We start from the raw sequence: 21,836 nt of genomic DNA, 5'->3' as shown, positions 1-21,836 counted from the left end.
CAAAAGCCATGAAAGAAAGTTGAAAGGAGAAAATAAACCATGAAAGAAAGGTGGCGGTACACTACTGCTTTGATCCTTTCTTCCAGACTTTTCTGGCCAACAATCTTATTGACACTTGAGGCTACCTGACACTTGTTTCAGCCTCTCAATATTATTCTGTTATCATGTTAACTGAGCATAACACTGGTTTAACTGCTAAGGTGAACTTGTGAGGTTGTAACACCGATGGATATGATAACACTACACAGACCTGTGATGAAATAGGAAATAAGGACTGGATCTGTGCTTTCACAGGGGACTCTCAGGTGAGGAAACTCCCTCAACAAATTTAAAATGGCACCTTCTATATAACTTAGTCCTGGAGAGTTGCCTAGAGTACTGAAAAGTTGTATAAGCAAGTATGTGTGAGAAAGGAGTCTTGAACCCAGGTCTTTGTGGCTTCAAGGCTGGATCTCTATCCACTACTCCTTTGGGGTTGGGGGGGAGAATCTATAGCAAATTGAAGAGTCTGCTACTCTTGTGTCAAAAGTTGACAAATGGGGGCAGCTAGGTGGTGCAATGGATAGAGTACCAGCCCTGGAGTGTAGAGGACCTGAGTTCAAATCTGGCCTCAGACACATAACACTCACTAGCTGTGTGACTCTGGGTAAGTCACTTAACCCCATTGCCTAGCAAAAAATAGAAGAAAAAAAAATCGACAAATATGGGCATTAAAATCAAATTGCTTCTTTAGCTACTTGATTTGTTCTTGCTATTGTTCTTTCTCTTCTTTGTAAGACTTCATACGACACACCCCAACAAAAATTTTCTTGCCATCTCATACTAATATTTTGTTGCTTGGTTTCATCTACACAATAGTAGATAGAACCTCATCTGGGATAGGTAATGTTACATAGTGGATTGAGAGGCAACTTCGAAGTCTTGAATCCAGCCCTGTCTCTGACAGGCTATGTGACCTTGGGTTAATCATTTGACCACTCTGTGCTCCAGATAACTTTCCAAGACTTCAATATGCAATCTTCTTTGGTGAAATCACAGATCCAGACCAACAAATTATCAGATGGTACCTAATATATGGTCAAAGTGCTTCAAACTTCAGAATAACAAGAGAAAACATACATATACTGTTCACATAAGAGACAAATTAATCAAAGACAAAATGTCATAACCAGAAAAACATGAAGAGTAAATACCAAATAGTAACATGTATGAAAATGTTTCTCCTACCTATACCGCACATGTTCAATAGTATCATAAGTAAGTTTGCTGCTGATATGCTGGCTGTGAGGATTACCTAGGGAAAAAAAAAACCAAGGCTATCAAATCACAAATATATACTCTCCTTTTGTGCTTCATCAAAATACAATCCATGACTAGTCTGGAGAGAAGGAAAAAGTAGAAATGTACTCTTCTGGGATTGGAAAGGGTTCCCCAGGTCATCCAATTCAATCCTTACTCAATCCAAGATTCCCTTCTTTAGTATCTTCAGTGGATACTCATCTGCTACCCCACTGTTCCCAGGGATAAGGTACGTGTTCATAAGGCAGCCTATTTATTACTGGGCAGCTCTAACTACTGGTCAGGTTCTTTGTCAAGTTGAACTGAAATTTGCCTCTCTATTACTGACTCATTGGTCCTACTTTTCTTTCTATAATCTCCTATAACAAGTCTACTTCTTTCTCTATATATTCTCTATACACAACACTCCCAGGATCAGAGTCTTAGCTCCTCCCCTTCATACCTAATGGAGAGAGGGACAATACAATCAACATCAGAGCTGGAACAGTCTTTGCTAGGTCAGGAGGGTGAATGAACCTACTGCCCTCTAATCTAGCAAGGACCTGGACATCAGAATTCTCATAACCAGTCCACCAGCTTCCTTAAATGCAGATAAGACCCTGTTACTTCCATACTCAATCAATGCCAATGACTGTCTATTGCCTCTAGGATAAAATATACACTCCTTTTTTTGGCTTTTAAAGCTCTTGCAACCTTGCCCCCACCTCTCTTTCTAGACTGGACATGCCTCTCCTTCCCCCACACTATGATCCAGCCAGTCTGGCCTTCTTTCTGTTCCTCACACTTGAAACTCCATCTGCCCTCTCCGTTCTTTTGCAGTTGTTGTTTTTGAATCGTTTTAGTCGTATCTGACTCTTCATGATCCCATTTTGGAGTTTTCTTGGCAAATATGCTAGAGTGGTTTGCTGGCAGTGGCTATCCCCCAAATCCATAATGTACTTCCTTCTCACTTGTTCTTCACAGAGCCCTCTCTTTCTTTAAAATGCAGCTCAAGCACTATCTCCATATGACGCCTTTTCTGATCCTCACCCCCAACTGCCACTCATTATGTTTCTCTGTGTTCACTTTATATGAACGCTGTATTTATATGTGTACTTGTTTCCCTATTAATTTGGAAGTTCCTTGAAAGTAAAGATTGTTAAATCCTTTGTATCCGTATCTCCTGTGCCTTGCAGAGTTCTTGACACATAGTAGATATTTAATAAATATTTTATTGTCTAGTTGGTCCTAAAACAGAATGGCACACATTCCACACTTGCTCAGAACTGTGGTTGCAAGAGGCCTATAAAATGTACCACCTCCAAATTCAAGAATTCCAAAATTCTGTTTTCTAACCATAATCTATTGGCTTCCCTTATAAAGCCCTATTCTTCATCTCTACTGTGACTACCCATCCCCTGACCCCTCAGTTCTCTTCCAGGCCATCTCCCGTGCACTAGCCACTCTCTCTTTTTCCCACCTTGACTCTTTGATGAGCTAATTCAATTCTATACTTTTCTCCTTTCTTGAATCTCCAGCCTTCTTGTCAAGTCACTAATTCTGCCCTGCCAAGCCTCAACTTCCTCCCATTTATTGCCTTTGCTCATATATGTGTGCTGCTGAACAAAGGTAGAGAGAATCATGCAACTGTTCTGACTGGGTTCACTACCCAACCTCAACTGGACCCTCCCTGTTGCTAGGCAATCCTCCTATACCTTCCTTATCAACTCATTATCCCATTCTCCACAGTGACTCTTCCAAACTTTTTTTTATCACTCCTCAAACTTCCCTTGGATCCCTCTCTGTCCACTCTGTCAGTTGAGAACCTTGAGCCATTGTTAACAGAAAAAAATAAAGGCATTTACTATGAACTCCTCCTTCTCTTCTCTTCCTCATCTCCTAAAATTCAGATGCCCTCTGCCAATCTCTCCTCCTTCACCTGTCTCACATGATGAAGTGGCCTTATTCGTTGCCAAAGCTAATCTCTCTATTGGTTCAAGCAATCCTATTCCACCCCATCTACTTCATCAAATTGCCCTCCTCCCAACATCCATACTACTCTTTCACTTATTTTCATTTCTCTTTCTCTACTGGCTCATTTTCTACTGCCATTCCCATATCTCTCTCATCCTGAAAAAACCCTCACTTGATCCTTCTATCCCCACTATCATCCTATATCTCTTTTGCCCTTTGTAGCTAAACTCCTTTAAAGGGTCCCCTAATATAGATGCCTCTACTTTCTCTCCTCTCACTCTCAACCCCTTAAATATGGCTTCCAAACTTATCTATCATTCCACCAAAATTCTCTTTCCAAAGTTACTAAAGATCACTTGGGGGGCAGCTAGGTGGCACAGTGAATAGAGCACCAGCCCTGGATTCAGCAGGACCTGAGTTCAAATCCGACCTTAGACACATACCACTCACTAGCTGTGTGACCCTGGGCAAGTCACTTAACCCCCATTGCCCAACCAAAAAAAAAAAAGATCACTTGGTTGTCAAATTCAGATGCTTTTTCTCAATCCTTACTCTCCTTGATTTTGCAGCCTTTGACACTGTTGATCACTCTCCATGATATTCTCTTCTCTCTAGGTTTACATGATACCATTCTCTCCTGGTTCCCCTCCTTTCTATATGACAGCTCCTTTTCTGTCTCCTTTGCTGGATCCTCTTCCAGATCACACCCTCTAACCATAGATGTTCCCAGGTTTCTGTCCTGGGCCCTCTGCTCTCCTCCCTCTATATTACTTCACTTGGTATATCATCAGCTCCCATGGATTTAATACTGTCTCTATGCTGATAATTCTCAAATCTATCTATCCTGCTCCAAATGTTGTGCTGACCTCCAATGTCACATCCCCAACTGTCATTCAGATACCTCCATCTGGATATCCAGTTGATATCTTAAACATGATATATCCAAAATGGAACTGATTATCTCCCCCCAAAACCTTTTCCCCTCCTCCACTTTCCCTATTACTGTAGAGGACATCACCATCCTCCCAGTCCCTCAGGCTTGCAACCTAGGAGTCATTCTAGATTCTTTAATATCTCTCATCCTGCCCCACCCCCGGTCCAATCCACTGCCAAGGCCTGATGGTTTCACCCTTGCAACATCCCTCAAATTCACCCCCTTCTCTCCTCTGACACTGCCATCACTCTGGAGCAGGCCTCATCACCTCACACCTAGATTATTGCAATAGCCTACTGGTGGGTCTGCCTACCTCAAGTTTCTTCCCACTCCAATTCATCTTACATTCAGCCACCAAAGTGATTTTCCTAAAGCATAGTTCTGATGATATCTTCCCCTACTCACTAAACTCCAACAACTAAACTCCAGAATCAAATCCAAGATGCTCTGTTTGTCATTCAAAGCCTTTCATAACCCAGCCCCTCCTCCACCTTTCTAGTCTTCATAACACTTTACTCCCCAACATGTACTCCTCAATCCGATGACACTGGCCTTTTGGGGGTCCCATGAACCAGACACTCCATCTCTCAGCTCCTGGCATTCTCTCCAGCTGTTCCCCATCCCCTGAAATGTTTTCCCTTCCCAACTCTGACTACTGCCCTCCTTGATTTCTTTTAAGTTCCAGTGAAAATCCTACTTCTACAGGAAGCCTTCCCCATTCCCATTGATTTTAAACCAATGCTTTCTCTCTTTCAATTATCTTCTATTTATCTTATATGTAGTTTGTTCTGTATATATTTGTTTGCATGGTGTCTCCCCCATTAAAGCATAAGCTCCTTGAGGGCAAAGATTGTCTTTTGACTCTTTTATATTCCTACTGCTTAACACAGTGCCTGGCACACAGTAAGCACTTAATAAATCATTATTTATTGATTGATTGATTAATTAATTTAGTTATTGAAGACAACAATCATGTCCCCCTATAATCTCTGATTCTTCATAAAATCCTTTCTCAGGATTTTTATTTGTTGTTTTTGTAAGTTTTATTTGTAAAATAGCAGTTACTCAATAAAGAGTTAATTGATGGCTCAAGGATACATACTCTCTGATTCAAATATTTGGCATGCATGCATCTCTTCCAATCCTCTTTCACGTATTTATCTAAATCCCACTTCAAGTCAAACACTGTTCAATCCCATCAACTCATCAAATATGTAAAGAATACCCACTATGTTCTCAAACTATGTTGGTCCCTATGACAGTGAATTTGGCTAGATTTTGAGGAAAAGAACAAACAAAAGTTTCTTGGTCTTTACCATAAATATCTCTAGTTAAATCATCCATAAACCTTGTAAGCTGACTTTGTGGAAACAGAGTTGTTCCTGCATGGTCAAGGTATGTAATTCCTAAAAGAAAACACATGACAAAAGTTACATTTCTGTACATCAAATTCAGAGTTCAGCAACCCAGCACATTTCATTTCACCATGTATCTTCTTGATCTTTCTACATTTGATTTCACAGTCATTGGAATTCCATTCCTTACATTAATTTTCTTTGAAACTGGAACTGAATCCTATATATTTAATTTCGCAGAAGGTTGGAGCTGGAAGGGACCTTAGAGAATTTATTTGTTAGGTTTCATTTTTCTAGATAATTTTAAAATGTTGATGTCAAAGACAACATTGTACATTAAATTGTTTTTAAAATACTGAGGTTTCTTTAATACTCTTTCAGGTTTTAAAACTGGAAATGTCATGCTACCTGGTAAAGTATGAATCCCATAAATCCCTTTTTCTTGGAGAAGTGACTTTTACTTTCTTATAGTCTAATAGTTTCAAAAGCTAGAAAAGAAGGCCTCCCCACCCAAGTGGCCATAATTGAAGAAGAAAGTGAACAATAGAAACACTTCCTCCTCCTACTTGCTGGTACGGAAGGAAGGAAGGAGGATGAAGGGAAGTAATTCATCATTCTTCCACCTTGGGCTGTATTCTACCTCCATTACAGACACTGGAGGGAAAGGTAGGAAAGAAGACAAACAAATTTCAAACAAATAGTTCAAATTCTTTTGTCTGCCATTCAAGGTCTTCCACAGACTGGTACCACCATCCCTCTCACCTTATTTTGTTCTCCACACAATGGTGTTGTTGTTTAGTCATTTCAGTCGTGTCTGACTCTTTGTGACCCCTCTGGAGGTTTTCTTGACAAAGATACTGGAATGGTTTGCCATTTCCTTCTCCAGCTTATTTTACAGATGAGGAAACTGAGGCAAACAGTGGAAGTGCTCACTCACTTCCAACCAAAATATCTTACCCTTGTACATACTACTTCATTTGTTCAATTTCTTCTCATCCTTTAAAGGTTAACTCAAATGATACCTCTTCCAAGCAGCTTCTTTGGATCTACCCAGTCAGAAATTACCTTCCCTTGATTCAGACTTCACATGGCATTTTGATCACCACTGGTGAACTTTTCTTGTAGCATTTTTGTACAGTAGTCATTTGTGTGTGTATCACAGTGGGAAAAGCCCTGCCTCTAGAGTCAGAAGACTTAGGGTCACATCCTGCCTCTGCTACTTACAAGAGGGCAAGTAGGTAGTGCAGTGATAGAGCACCAGTCCTAGAGTCAGGAGGACTTGAGTTCAAATCCAGGCATGGACATTTCTTAGCCATGTGACCCTGGGCAAGTCACTTAACCCTATTTGCCTCAGTTTCCTCATATGTAAAATGAGCTATTCAAGGAAATAGCAAACCATTTCAGTTTCTTTGCCAAGAAAACCCCAAATGGGGTCACAAAGAGTCAGATACAACTGAATAATAACAAAGCTATTTACAACATAAGTGACCTTGGGTAAGTCACAACTTTTGTGGTCCTATGTTTTCTCCTCTGTAAAGTGAGGAAGTTGGACCAGAAGGCATTTGTGGTGAGGGAGGCAGCATAGTACAGTGGGAAGAAGGCCAAAACCTGAGATCAAATCCCAGTTCTGCCACTCTGCCATTATTCATTCATTGATGCCTACATGTTTTACCTTTGTGTGAAGAATGTAAATGAACACAAAGGCAAACTGTCTTCAGGTACTTAAACAAAACAAAACAAAAAAAAAAGGTCCAGGCTTCCTCTGGGGCTCAGAATCCAATTAATTTTATGTTCTACATCCATGATTCCCAATCTATATACCACGGATCACTGCAGTGTCATTTTTGTATTTAAATGTTTGGTTTCTGATTTGTTTGTTTGTTTTTAACCAGAAAATTTGTACATACTTTCAAATGAGGAAATCATAGAACATTATAGCCAGTTGCTCAACTATGTAACTTTACAGGTGAACAAACTGAGGCTCAGAGAGGTCAAGTCACCTAATGAAGACCACAGAGCTAGTGTCTGAATTTGAATCCAGGTCTTCATGACTCAAAGTCGAGGATTACCAGTGGCAAAGGGTCCATGAATCCATATGGAGTTGTGTTAGGTCTGACTCTTCCCACAACAAAGGCTTGTGGCAGCAGAATTTCAGCACTTGTTGCATTGATATATACATAGCAAAACAAGCAGAAAGTGGAGCCAGATAAAAAGCTGAAACTTCCATAGCTTTAACCAGACTCTCATATCTGGGACTACCACAATAAACTGTAGAATGGCACCAGTGATGCAGCTTCTGTAGACTGAGAAAACATATGACAAAGAGTTGTCATGAATTCAATAAATACTTTTTAAGTGAATTTATATTTTATTAATCTTAATAGCATCTACAAATATTTGAAAAATAGTAATACATGCCATACTTAATTACTAAATCAATGGATAGAATTAGTAGAGATAACAAGTATACTACAGTACACATTGGGAGCAGGGTAGGACATTTTTAGATGTTAGAAGGGTCTACATACTAGAAGAAATTGAAAGCCATTGTCCAAACCATCTATACCTACAATGCAGTACAAGAATCTCTTTAAGCCTTAGTTCCCTCATCTGTAAAATGACATAGTTGTGCGACCATAACAATGACCCTAAAGAAATAGATTCAGAAAATAACTGTGCAATGGATTTTTTAAACTAAGCCTGAAAATTATCAATCACAATGATAGCCATCAAAAGTGGTTCTACTCTTACACAAATTAATATTGAGATGTAAACTTTTGCTCCTTCTCAACAACTCTCTGGCTAGCCATGAAGAGCTGCTGATGGTTTCTCCTTTCTGAAAAGAAAGAGCATGAACAATCACCTAAGCAAAAAAAAAGTAAATTTTAGGGTTCTCTTGAACAAGTAGGAGTTGAAGAAGTCCAATTAGTTCAAAAGGAACTAGACTTTGGCTAATGCAGAATGAATGAATGAAAAAATGTTCATTAAGTTTAGCTAAGAGAAAGGTTTTTTGCTCTGGGGAGTCATAGGAAATGTTAAGTGCAACCAAAGGGTAATTAATAACACATCTTTCCCAGAAGCAACAGTAATATTAGTTTGTGTTGTTCCCAGAGTAAGAGATTGGAGTGGAAGTGAAGTGATAGATGCACCAGTCCTAGTGAGCTACATAGAGATTTTTATACCTTCAATTTTATCATCCCCCGCAAGTGTTCCACTTCCATGTTCATGAACTCTGAAAATCCTGATCATAACATTTTGTCATTTCAACTTTACCTCTACCATGTGACACTTGATCCTGTGTTGTTGGTGGTGGTTTTTTGTTTTGTTTTGTTTTGTTTTTGTGCTCACCGTGACTCCAATCTTTCCACTCCTGTTTTCTTCCCTATGGGCTATTACCCATTTACTGGCTACATTTTCACTCCTTCACTGTTGGTGAACCAGTGCAAGCCTACACTATACTTTATACTCAAGTCCCTTGTCCTTTAATCCTATTACCAACCATGCCTTGCCAAGCAACATCTGCTACCTTTGTTTCTATTCACCTGCTTGAAACTGGAGATTATCATGAAACAGTGCTGAGTGGAGCTACTTCAATTTTATGTTACATAACCTCAACAGGGTCTTCACTGCAGCAAGACCAACTTTTTGTACCTCCCTAGTCGATTTAACACTAACTAGCAATCAGACACTTACTAGCTGAAGGACCCTGGGTAAGTCACTGAATTCCTGTTTGCCTCAGTTTCTTATCTGTAAAATGAATTGGAGAAGGAAATGGCAAATTACTCCAGTATCTCTGCCAAGAAAACCCCAAATGGGGTCACAGAGAGTCAGACATGACTGAAAATGGACTTAAAAACAACAAATTGATTCAATATCCCACTCCCTTCATCCACTTCTCTAAAACTTTTCATCCTTCTGTAAGCCTCCCTTGGCACTCCTTTCTCCCTCCCCCAACCTGAGAACTGAGAACCTTGATGTGCGCGTACACGTACACACACACACACACACACACACACACACACATATACACACACACACAAGTAAGACTTTAACCAAGAGCTCCCTCCTTTCCCCTCCTCATCTTATATCACTCAGATGCCTCTCCCATTCTCTCCTTCTTCATCTCTAACTCACAAGAGGAGGTGGTCCTTTTCCTTGCAAAGACAAACTCTTCTACAAGCACATATGATTATGTTCCATCTCATCTTCTCCAGCAGATTGCCCCTACATCATCCCCACTCTTTCATTTATTTTTTAATATCTTGCTGTCTGGCTGCTTCCCTACTGTCTAAAGGCAGACCCATTTCTCTCATATCCTTAAAAACCCTCACTTGATCCAATCTAAATTTATCACCCAATCAAGATTCTAGTATCTCTTATCTTCTGACCCCCTCTCCTGCTGGACAACCTCCTATATCTCTCCTCCTTTTGCAGCTAAACTCCTGGAGAAAGTCATTTAAGATAGGGTCCACTACTTCTTTCCTAAACCTTCTGCAGTCTGGCTTCCTACGTTCAACTAAAATTTCTCTCTCCAAAGTTGCCAGTGGCCTCTTAATTGCCATATCCAATCACCTTTTCTCAATCCTTCTTGACCTCTCTGAAGTTTGACACTGTTGATTATCCTCTCCTGTATAACCTTTTCTATCTAGGTTTTCATGACATAGATCTTTCCTTATTCTCCTCCTCCTTGTCTAACCACTCCATCTCAGTATCCTTTGCATCTTAATATGCAAAGTCTGGCATACCCCATCACAAAATATGGGATTGAACTCTCTTTTGTTTCCATATTGTTATACCATCTGTAATTCTGTAAGTTTATACTGTCTCTTCACTTCAACCATCAGCTCAATTTTCAGTCCTCCCTCTCTTGCTTCCCATGACTTCTATGTTCAGAATAGACCACTATTTTATTACAGTCACTAACAATTTAGTTTACAATCCCTCCTTCTCCAGGAAACCTACACTGATTTGACAGACATGGTTACTATCATGCCAAACCTACCCTCACTTCTACTTTAGTATGCATTCATAACTACATGTAGAGACTTATATGTTTTATATGAGTAAATAGCATGTTTATTTATGTAGCAATAAAATCATTAGCCAGTCACTTGTGAAGGAAGATCTAAGAAGGTATCCTCCTTCCTATTATAATACAACCTGAGCTGACAATTAGAATATCAATCTTTTATAAGACTAGCTTAGCCTGTGGGTAATGAAGTGTTACCATATTCAGAAATCCTCAATCTTATAGTCATAGGTCATGCACCCTGCTTGGGAGTTAGGAAAGATTGCAATATAATGATAATACCTAGCAATAAGAGCTGCAAAGCCAAAACTATCAGAACCCCTAGTGCATGTCCCAGCCTACTGAACTCATAGTACAAACAAAAAATATTAAAAATCACAAAATCCCAGCATCTCAGATTTGAAAGGAACTTCAAAGATCATCTAGTCTTTTTTGAAATAATATTTTATTTTCCCTAATTATATGTAAAAACAATTTTAATATTTGTCTCTCCTTCCTCCCTTCCCCCTCCTTGAGACAGTAAGCAATCTAACATAGGTTATACATGTGCTATCATGCAAACATTTCCTTAGTAGTCATTTTGTGCAAGAAGACTTGAACAAGAAAGAAAAAAAGAAAGAAGGAAGGAAAGAGAGAAAGAGAGAGAGAGAAAGGAAGGAAGGAAGGTCTGTGTTCAGACAATATCAGTTCTTTCTCTGGAATCAGATAGCATTTTTCATCATGAGTCCCTTGGGATTGAAAGATCATCTAATCTTGAAGCAGGAAGTCCTTCACAGCATCTCTAGCAGATAGGTAGGGGCATTTATGAACAGTCAATAGGCTTAGCACTGATGGATGAGAATATAAACAGTTGACTATCTGTAAAATCAGAATATTGCTTTAGAGATCTCTAAAGTCCCATCCAGCTCTAACATCCTGTGATTCTAATGTCATTCCCCATCTCCACAAATCACTTTGAAAATCCTTAGATAGTCTAGTTACTGATATCAATGGGCCATATAGTTTGGGATTTCCCTTATTCAGAGATCAATCAGGAAGCTGAGAGCTTTGAAATTTAATCTACTTTCTAAGAGAAAAGTGAGAAACCAAACTACAATAATCCTATTTTTAAAAATTATTTTCTACTAAAAAAAATCCTAATACAACATAACTAATTTCCTGCTTTTGAAAGGCAAAGGAATGAAATATCATCTTGATGGTCTATTTTCTTGATTTTCATATAGGGAAATAGCTCCACATTGGGAAACTTTGGCATATTACAACTAAAGATAATTTTGCCATACTGTGTTGTATTTTTTTTTTTGCAATGACAGATATAAATGACTTTACCTATTTCATTAATGTCCTAAAAAATTTCCAACTCTACTTTTTGTAAGAATGTTTGTGATAAAAAGCCAATGTGGAATACATCTATTTCATCAATTGTGGGCATTACTCTATAGCTAACTACCAATTATCTATAGCTGGATCATCAATATTATTAATTATTCATATTTTAATATTAAAGTAGTTGCTTTCTATAGAATACCACTCAGTGAATCCATTGTAGAAGAGTATGATCAATGTACTATTTTCCTTTGTCTATATGACGTTTTCATTCCAATAACATGGAAAATGGAAAGTTAACTGCATTATGTAAAGTTTTTCCATTTGTTCTTCAAATCTGAAGTTCTGGCCCCTATCTGCTACCTCTGCAACCTTCATTTCTAAGAACTCCAAAAGATAAACCCAGTTAGCTATGTGAAAGGACTTAGTAAACTATTTCAGATTCAGGAAGGTGTAATGTAATCCCTGAATTTTATAAAGCCCTCTCCCACAGAGACTATGGATACTATTGTTATTGTTGCTTGTCCTTCATTCTCAAAGAGGACCATGGCATCAGGAAGGTGATGCCATTGCTTCCAAGTGAATTGGATTTAAGTGAGGCAGGGCCATGCAAAGTCATCAACTTCACTCTGTCCTCTGGAGCCATTTGCGTCCAGTGGCAAGATACAGATCAGGATACCTGGAGATGGCCCTGGGTGCAGTGGGAGACCTTGGCCTTCTTAAACTAAGGTCTTTCCCAGGTCTCAGTTTGACTGAGGCAACACCCATTCAGTGATTAAGGCTAGACAAGAAATGAGGCAAAGAATGGCCTCTTCTATCTAGTCCAAAAAAAAAAAAACAATTTGGGAGGGAAAGACCTTCAAGGTTTTTGGCCAAAAACAGAAACAGTTGCTACTATTACTATGTTGAAGCGCTACAGTTTAACTGTCATCTGTGAAGGGACTGGCAGCTTAACAGTCTTTCTGGATACACTGCTAACTGTTAGGTTTGGAGAGAAATTGTTTGAACCAAGAGTTAAAGGACAAAATGAAATGCTTTGCTGAGAGACTGAATAAGGCCTCTTGAGAAGAAATATTATGAAGAGAATTTTTAACAAGAGACTTTGACTGCTATCCTGAAAAAGCTAAATTGTTGGACAGTGATCTGTGAGTTTCTCATTGATTCATCTTTGAAATATTTAAATATCTTCATATGGTTTGTTACACTGTTAACAAATTATATTTCCAGTAACATTGATGTTTTTAAGCCTAAGAGATTAGCTGGGTTAAAAAAGAGAACAGACAGGGCAGCTTGATACTTGACACTTACTAGCTATGTGACCCTGGGCAAGTCACTTAACCCAGATTGCCTCACCAAAAGAGAGAGAGAGAGGGAGAGGGAGAGGGAGAGGGAGAGGGAGAGGGAGACGGAGAGGGAGACGGAGAGAGAGAGAGCAGAGAAAGCTTGTGAAGAAAGTTCTTTGGTTCTAGCCAAGAGAAACTGGGATGGGGGTTACAGTTCATTGCATAAATATGAGAACACACATCTTTGTTACCCTGGAAAATAGAATGAGAATTAATAAGGAAAATGAGATAACAGCAGTTAAAGAGAGGAAAGATTACCTGATCTAGGCTAAGTGTGGGGATCATTGACACTAAAATTCTGCTACATATAGAAGAGGAAACTGAAGCCTAGGCAGGTTAAATGACTTGCCTAATGTTACATAACTTGTTAGAACCATAAAGTAGGATGTAAAACTAAGTCTCTTGACTCTAGGCCCGTGTTCCTTTTACTGCACCATGATGACATACACAATGGCCTCAGAGATTTCAGGAGGCATGAAGAAGCTGAGATGTAACTAGGAATTTTTGTGCTCAGAGCAAGTACCATAAACTGCACCTACCACATAGGTTTGGAGTTTATTGAATCTTCCATCTGGCAGCTTCATAACTTAATTAGCTATTATTATTAACTAGGTAACTCTTTATTCAATGCAAGAGCCATCAGTGCCCTTTAAATTTATGGTATTGCATGGGGCAGCTGGGTGGCGCAGTGGATAGAGTTCTGGCCTGGAATCAGGAGGACCTGAGTTCAAGTCTGGCCTCAGACACTTGACCCTTACTAGCTATGTGACCCTGGGCAAACCACTTAACCTCGATTGCCTCACACACACAAAAAAATTATGGTATTGTAGCTACTCAAAGTTTATTATAGTTCTTGAAGGAAGCATGGGCTTCCTTAAATGAACGGAAAGGTGTAATAACTGGTGACCTCTAGAACTTACAGGTGAGGATATTTTTATATTCATTTAAATATATCCTCAGCAGAAAGAAAGCAAATCTCTGTATTTCTATGTTACCATCTAAGAATAGGTCTTCATCACTTCATTCCTACATTATGGCAATAGCCTCCTGTCTGGTTTCCATATCTGGTCCCTCCCAGCTCTGAAATAATATCACTTCCAGATGAATTTCATCACTTTCATTCTACTGTTCAAAAATATTTATGGACTTCATATTATTTACATGATAAGACTCAAGAAATTTGTGCTGGCAATCAAGTTCCTCTATATTCAGGCACCAGACTTGTCTTTTCAAGTATATTTCCTACTATAAACCCTAGATATAGCCAAAGTAGTCTATTCATTTTCTCCCAGAAGATACTTAGAAGAATTAAACTATTTTCATAAGATCTTTAAGTGTAGAAAGGCAGAGGAAAATTAGGGAACAGCAAGTAGTGATAGTACTGTAAGAATTCAGACCTTTTAAATGTCCAGGTTAGTGGTCTTATCACTAACCCATGTTGACATGCACTACATATGACTATGAGATACAATGTAAGAAGATAATCTGTTCAATTGCTGGACAGCTCAAGTCCATAGGACCATAGATTTAGAGGTAACAGGATCCCCAAAGGTCATCTATTCCAACCTCCTCCTTTTACAGATGAGACAAGTAGCACTCAGAGTGGACATGACCTGTCCAAGGTCTCACAGGTAGCAAATTGCAGATTCACACTTTGAGCCCAAATGCTCTGATTCCAAATCCAGTACTCTTTCCACTACACCATAAAGTCTAGTTGTTAGTAAGATCTTTATATTGGGGGCAGCTAGGTGGTACAGTGGATAGAGCACCAGCCCTGAAGTCAGGAGGACCTGAGTTCAAATCCAGCCTCAGACCAAACACTTGACATTTACTAGCTGTGTGACCCTGGGCAAGTCACTTAACACCAATTGAAAAAAAAAAAGATCTTTATATTGGCCTCAAATCTGACTCCTTCTACCTTTTGCCCATTGATTCTTGATCAACCCCTAGGAGCAGCACACAATAAATGTACTCTATCTTCCACATACAAGTCCTCTAGATACTTGAATGCCATCCTGAGAGAACTAAATTGTTAGACAGTGATATGTGAGCCTCATTGTGATATATTGTTGAAATATTTAAATATCTGTATGAGTATTAAAAATCTGTATGAGTAGAATGAGGAGAATATGAGTATGAGTAGAATGAGGAGGTAGAATTGACAAGATTTGACAATAATTAGATAAGTGAGTGAGAGTGAGAAAGTGAGGCTAATTCCCAGGTTATAAACTTAGACGACTAGAAGGATGGTGATACCCTTAAAAGAAATAGGGAAATTTGGAGGAGGGGTAGGTTCGGCCAGGAAAGAGTAAATTCAGTTTTGGACACAAATTTAGATTGCTACAGAACAACTAGTGTGAAATGTTCATTAGGTAGTTAGTGTTCTAGAACAGGAGCACAGGAGATAGACTAGGGCTGACTACATCTTGGTTATGCATCTGCACTGAGATGACAGCTGACCCCACAGGAGTTGATGAAACCAAGACAAAGGGTATAAAAGAGCAAAGGATCCAGGACAGAGCCTTAGGGACACACCCACAGGTAGGGGGTGAGACATGGATGATATCCAGTAGAAGAGACTAAGTGGTGACCTGATAGGCAGAAATATCTGCAATTTAACCTTTGACTCCAATTTCTACTTGTAGTACTGTCAGGAGATCCTATATATGGCTACTGGTATCATCCTAAGTAAGAAAATCAGATTGACTTGGCTTTCAAAAAATCAATTTAGTTAAACAACAATTCATTAACAAGCATTTATTGAGTGTTTAACAGGTGCCAGACATTGTGTTAAATGCCAGGGATACAAAGAAAAATAAAAACACAGTCCCTGCCCTCAAGGAGCTTGCATTCTATGGGGGAAACAAAAAAGTTATACATGCAGAAGTTATACAATAGAAAGGGAAAGTAGTTTCTTAACGTGTGACTGTGCTATAAATCCAATCTCAGAAACATGCATTCTAATAGGATAAGAATTTAAAGAAGTTACTGGACTCTCCACCTCCTTAGCTGATGCCCCTGTTCTGTATATGAAAAACAAAAAACAAAACAGGATGAGTGGTATCACTGCAATGACTGCTGGCATCTGGGTGACATCATTATCCAAAAAGAATACCCTTTCCCTACTTATCCCTGACCTGTTGGGGAAACTTTCAACTACCAGAATCTATATCAAACTTCATATTTGGGGCATGATGATTTAGTGGATGGATGAAAAGAACACTTTCCTTGATCCCTAGGAGAATTTTGAATGCAGTAGAATATTTCTGAATATCTGTAAATCCCTTCCCCTACCCATCATTCCCCCGTAGTCTTCTAGCACTAAATGATCCAATGTATTTTTTTTTTTTTGGCTAGGCAATGGGGTTAAGTGACTTGCCAAGGGTCACACAGCTAGCAAGTTTTATGTATCTGAGGCCGGATTTGAACTCAGGTCCTTCTGAATCCAGGGTCGGTACTCTATCCACTGTGCCACCTAGCTGCCCCAAACTAACTTATTTTTTATTTATTTATTTATTTTTGTTTATTATTTTTAGGCAAAGTAACTTGCCCAGGTAAATGTCAAGTGTTTGGTCTCAGGCCGGATTTGAACTCAGGTCCTCCTGACTTCAGGGCCGGTGTTCTATCCACTGCACCACCTAGCTACCCCATGATCAATGTATTTTAAGACTCCTTCAGCAACATCAAAAATGTGGTCAGCAACCCAATTCGACTAAACCATATTGAAATGTAATTGGGAAATATTTAACAAAATAAGTAAAAATACAATACAACATAGATAATGTTAGTTTGTAGTTTTCTAAATCAGTATGCGGGCCCCAGGCATCACTTCTATTTGAGTCTGATACCACTATCCTAGAGTATCATAGGATTTTCCCCATCATACCTATTTTACCCACAAAGCAACTGAAATGGATAATGTAAATAATGCAGCACTGTGGATACAGTACTGGGCCTAAGGTCAGGAAAACTGAAGTCCAAATCCAGCATCAGACACTTGCTAGTTGTATGGCCTGGAGCAAGTAACCTAACCTCTGTTTGCCTCAGTTTCCTCAGATGAGAAATGGGGATAATAATAGCGCCTACTTTACAAGGCTGTTGTGAAGACCAAATGAGATAATATTTGTAAAAGTGCTTAGTACAGTGTCTGGCATATAGTAGGTACTAAATAGTATAAATGCTAACTTTTTTAATATTAATACTACGTTTCAATTGGAGAACAATATTTCTGAAACTACATTATTTCACCAATGTCATGGCTGTTGTGGACTACCCTAAGAGTCTAAGTTCCATTTATATAAGACATCATTTCTATGGTTTGAGGAGAGAAGGAAATGCAAAAATGCTAGAAACACATTACATATGTGAAAATAGTGGGAACTGAGGGAACCGCACTGAATCCATCTTGTGATTCTATTCTGGATCTAGCTCAGTTCCTTTTCTACTCAGTTATGGATCTAGTCCAATTTATAACTTGTTAGAAAACTTCATTAAGTTATGGGAATTGTGAAAAACTTTATTGCATTGTTTGAACCTAGCTCTGTGTATCTAGGAAGCTGGACCACCTCTACCTGCTGCTTAGAGACCCTTAACTAAGGACCTAGGTTAGGCTGACCAGAAACTCAGTCAGATCAGAAGAATGATGCCAGTAATTGTCTCCCAGGTATACATCTCAAGCAACCCATATGTCTTATCTGAAAATTGGTCCCAAATGGGTCAATAAGCTACTGTTTCCATGTTCGTTTGATTGAATTACCTACATGCTCTCCCCCTCCTAACTCAGAAAGCCCCTATTCTTTCATCCAATTAGAAATCAGATTGCCTAATCTTGCATCTTGATTTATATCCTATTGTTTTCTTCTAATGCATAAAAATCTGTCTCCCTCATCTTGAGGGTCCAACACCAAGCTGAAGAGGCCTGATCCCAATGTGCTATACAACTGGCATGCAATGATTAATAAATCATTATGTTCGGAATCTGGGACCTTTATTTCCTCAGTTATTTCAACTTTTACCTGCCACACACATACACATATTCTCTCTCTCTCTCTCTCTCTCTCTCTCTCTCTCTCTCTCTCTCTCTATCTCTCTCTATCCCCCCACCCCTTCTCTTTCCCTCTCCCACCCTCCCTCCCTCCTTCCTTCTTCCTCCTTCCTGCCTTCCTTTTCTCACTTTGGATATTAAAGGCTACCTAAAAAGGTTGAGGATACTAGAAGGGGTTGACTGTGCTGAAAGGACTGGTAGAGAAAAAAGAGAGGACCACAAAGGCCATGGAAGGGACCAAGAGGGTGAGAGAAAAGATTGTGGGGATTGAAAGAAGGTAAAAAAGCCAAGAAAGCTAAGTGGGAATAGAGGTATCATTCCCTTCTCCCCTTACTGTACTGTAAACCTCTAAATGTCCCTCACTGACTGAGCACAATGCTCTGCTGTACACAGCACAGAGAAATGTTTGTTTAATTGAATTAAATTATAAGTACATATGTGGATCCTGGGGTAAATGGTAAAGCTAGATTCCCCTATCCTCTCCTGTGGAGAAAAAAAAAAACACAAGAGTTCAAGGAACATTTTTAAATTTCCATGGCTGGGGACAAGGGGAGGGGACTCCCATTGCTGCCCTCCATGTGAGCAGTCAAAAATTGACTATCTGATAAGTCAGGGGGTGTCCAGATCAGGCTGAACTCAGAAGGTTCAGGAGGCTGTGATGGGGCCATTCTTGGCCTAGGGAAGAGGATGTCCTATTCCCAACAGCTTACTATAATTTGTGGCATAGCTCCCCAATTAAGTTGGAACTGATTTTGAATTCCATTTTAATAAGACTACTCTATCACAGAGAACCTTTCATCCAGAAAGGTCAAAACTAATGAGTGAGACAGAGAAGTCTTGAGCTTCTATCCTTAACTACTTTCAATTTAGGCACATAAGGAGCATGGCATCAGTTTGGACTTAGAACGCAGATTTCACCAATCAGTCCTCTAAACTTTCATACTGGGTTAGCTAGTTAGAAAATATTAACTTTTTTTTCCAAACAAATGAGAAATTAAAGCTCAAAAAAATTTAAATGACATGAGTCACAAAGTAAATCTGGAAGAGATTAGGCAAGATTTCAGAGCCATTTAGTCACATTCACTTCACATTCACTTTCCTTCTCATTTTCCAGAACTTGCTCTCTGGATAGCTATTGATATGGTATCTTTCCTATAGCACAAGGGACATTAAAGAGTCATCATCACAGGATCACATAATTTGGGGTTGCTTTTCCAATCTGTTCGTATAGAAGCTTATCATATTCTCTCCTAATCCTCTGAGAGCTTGTGAAATGGGTAGGCAGTGGTTATAGGTACAGAGAATTTCTATGGGAAGTTAATTGGCCTCATTAGAGTCATCTAAGCTAACTAGACCAAACTAATAATTGCTGAATTAGAAAATTCTTGCATTTCACTAATTAATCAAATCAGAAAGTTCTGTCTTTGAGGCTGGTGGTGCTCAGTAAAAAGAGAATTGCAAAAGCATACAATAGTATAAGTTGAAGCATGATATAAACTCTCATTGTGCCAGGAAAACAGGGTAAGTCTGACTTAGTTTAGGTTACTTCATTTCTGTGTCATGAAAACTCAAATTCACTATCCTGAGCAGGTCATTCTGACCTTTCCAAAAAACTACAGGTACAAAGAGTCACTGGTATACTTTGTTTAGAGGGAAAAACCCAAGGCATTGACAAGATGTCTTTGGGTCTGATCTGGCAAAAGCATTAGACAGCCACCTTCCCATTCTATTCTCCTCCAGACAGAGAGGTAAGAGAGTCAGGATGTAGACTGAGAGCTATCTATTTTCTGAAATATCCAGTGAGAGAATTTGTTTTGCTTGACTATGCATAGTTGTTACAAGATTTTGTTTTCTTTTTTTTTTCCCAATGGGGATGGGAGAGGGGAAATTAATTTTAAAAATTTAAAGCTAGTTTTCATGGAAATGAGGGCCCTTCTGGGCTCACTGATATTTTGCTTACTGCAAAAATCATCACCAAAAAGGTTCATAGGAACTTAAAGATAAGTTAGTCCAACCCTCTCATTTCACAGATGGGAAAACTGAGTCTGGGAAATAATAAAAAGCAGAAACAGATTTCAAACTTATTTCCTCTGACTTCAGATCCAATATATCACTTTCTGGTCAAGAGATTAATTTGAAAGAGTTAAATACTAAGTTATTTCATTTTTAAATTAAAATATAGGAATGCCAGTCATCAAGAAAACACCTCTACAGCTTTCTCTTCACCTTTACACTCACCTCCTCCTCTCCCCAGGAACCCACGGGTTCTCTTGGTTCCGTGTTAATTACCTCTCAATCTGCTGAATTCACTCTCTCTCAGTGCTTTCATGCTGCCTTGGACGTAACCATAGCTGTGCCTTGAGAGAGAAGTGGTCTGGAAATGCTGGAAGGTAAGCAATTTGTCCCATCGCCGCTGCTGCTGCTGTGGCTGGGGCGGCTGCTGCGGCGGCGGCAGCTGTGGCATAGGCCTTCTTCCAGGCCTACTAGCCATAGGAAAGGTTCTGACTCTCAACAGAGTAAGGGACTCAGTCACTTAAATCTTCATTAAATGGGTTAACAGGGACTGCCCAGCAGGAAGTGCAGTCACTAATAAGTCAGCAGTTCCATTTGACTCCACCCACCGTGAGAAAATAGGACCTCCTAGCCCTGTCTTTGCACAAACTACTTTCTCTTTCAATTGTCTGTCTCCTAAGGAACTGGCCGTAAGACCTGCATTTCTTTTATGAAGATTAAGAGATTCTAGATTTCTTGGTGGAGAATCCTATGAGGAAAGGAAAATGAACTCGTCACCAAGAGTATGAGAGAAAAGGTCATCTGCCATGCATCTTCTTGCCTTCAACGTCTCCTACTAAATGCAGAAGCCTACTCAACTGGCTTTTCTACATTTTCTTTCTTCCTCAACTACTCAGAAATCCACCTTGATTCATACTCAGGGAGCAGCTTTCCTGCATCATGTTTTTCTAAATAACCTCTTAGTTTATTTTAGAGAGGAGAGGAGAGGAGTTGGGGAACTGTTACTTTTTAAAGCAATTCCAAACTGAAAGCTATTCGGATGTGAAAAAAAACAACGGTAGAACACCATGTCCTGTTTTATCTAATTATTCGAAGAAGTGGAATAGAAAGAAATAAAGGAAATAAAGTTATTTTTCTTACTTGCTCAGAAAAACGTAAACTTTTTTTTTGTTTTTAAAGCAGCGAACTCCCTGAAAAGCATTCTTATGCTGCCACCAGCTGCTGCAGCTGCTGACAGCTGGAACTAAAAGATTGTTACAGGCCTGAACTAGTAGGCAAAGTGGTTAATCTATCTAGTGCTGGTTTTTTTTAAGGATCTCCGGGGCTTGCCCTTATTCATGAAGTGGGTGGGGCAGCGGGTACTTTTGAGAACCGATTGAGCAAACGCGTCCTTCCCAACAAACGGTAAAACATATTGGGAAACAGGGCACTTGGCAAATAAAATCTAAAATTACCAAGCGCCGCCCCAAGGAGGGACTCAGCGTGCAACTGAAGGACGGGGACCCTAAGCCCCGCCCACAGAGACAAACTCTCCCTCCAA

At 39.4% G+C, this 21,836-nt stretch overlaps 1 protein-coding gene across 4 annotated transcripts in view; it reads right to left on the bottom strand.

Moving 5' to 3' along the window:
- MOCOS (molybdenum cofactor sulfurase) overlaps positions 1-20,853 on the bottom strand; it is a 100,863-nt gene extending 80,010 nt beyond the window's left edge. For 2 of the 4 annotated variants that reach the window (XM_027868897.1, XM_027868898.1), the window contains exons 1-3: positions 20,573-20,853; positions 5,503-5,592; positions 1,228-1,294 (exon numbers count right to left, since the gene is read on the bottom strand). In XM_027868897.1, coding sequence (XP_027724698.1) covers positions 1,228-1,294; positions 5,503-5,592; positions 20,573-20,774 — 359 coding nt within the window. In that variant the 5' untranslated portion in view covers positions 20,775-20,853. Of the gene's footprint in view, positions 1-1,227; positions 1,295-5,502; positions 5,593-7,610; positions 7,845-20,521 lie in introns of all 4 variants that reach the window. The other 2 variants (XM_027868900.1, XM_027868899.1) reach the window with 2 other exon arrangements.
- Between the last annotated feature and the right edge of the window lie 983 nt (positions 20,854-21,836).

Source organism: Vombatus ursinus, unplaced genomic scaffold (genome assembly GCF_900497805.2).
Source record: "Vombatus ursinus unplaced genomic scaffold, bare-nosed wombat genome assembly UNPS02014791.1, whole genome shotgun sequence".
Lineage (NCBI taxonomy): Eukaryota > Metazoa > Chordata > Mammalia > Diprotodontia > Vombatidae > Vombatus > Vombatus ursinus.
The sequence above is the reverse complement of the archived record's forward strand: the minus strand, read 5'-3'. Positions and strand labels throughout refer to the sequence as shown.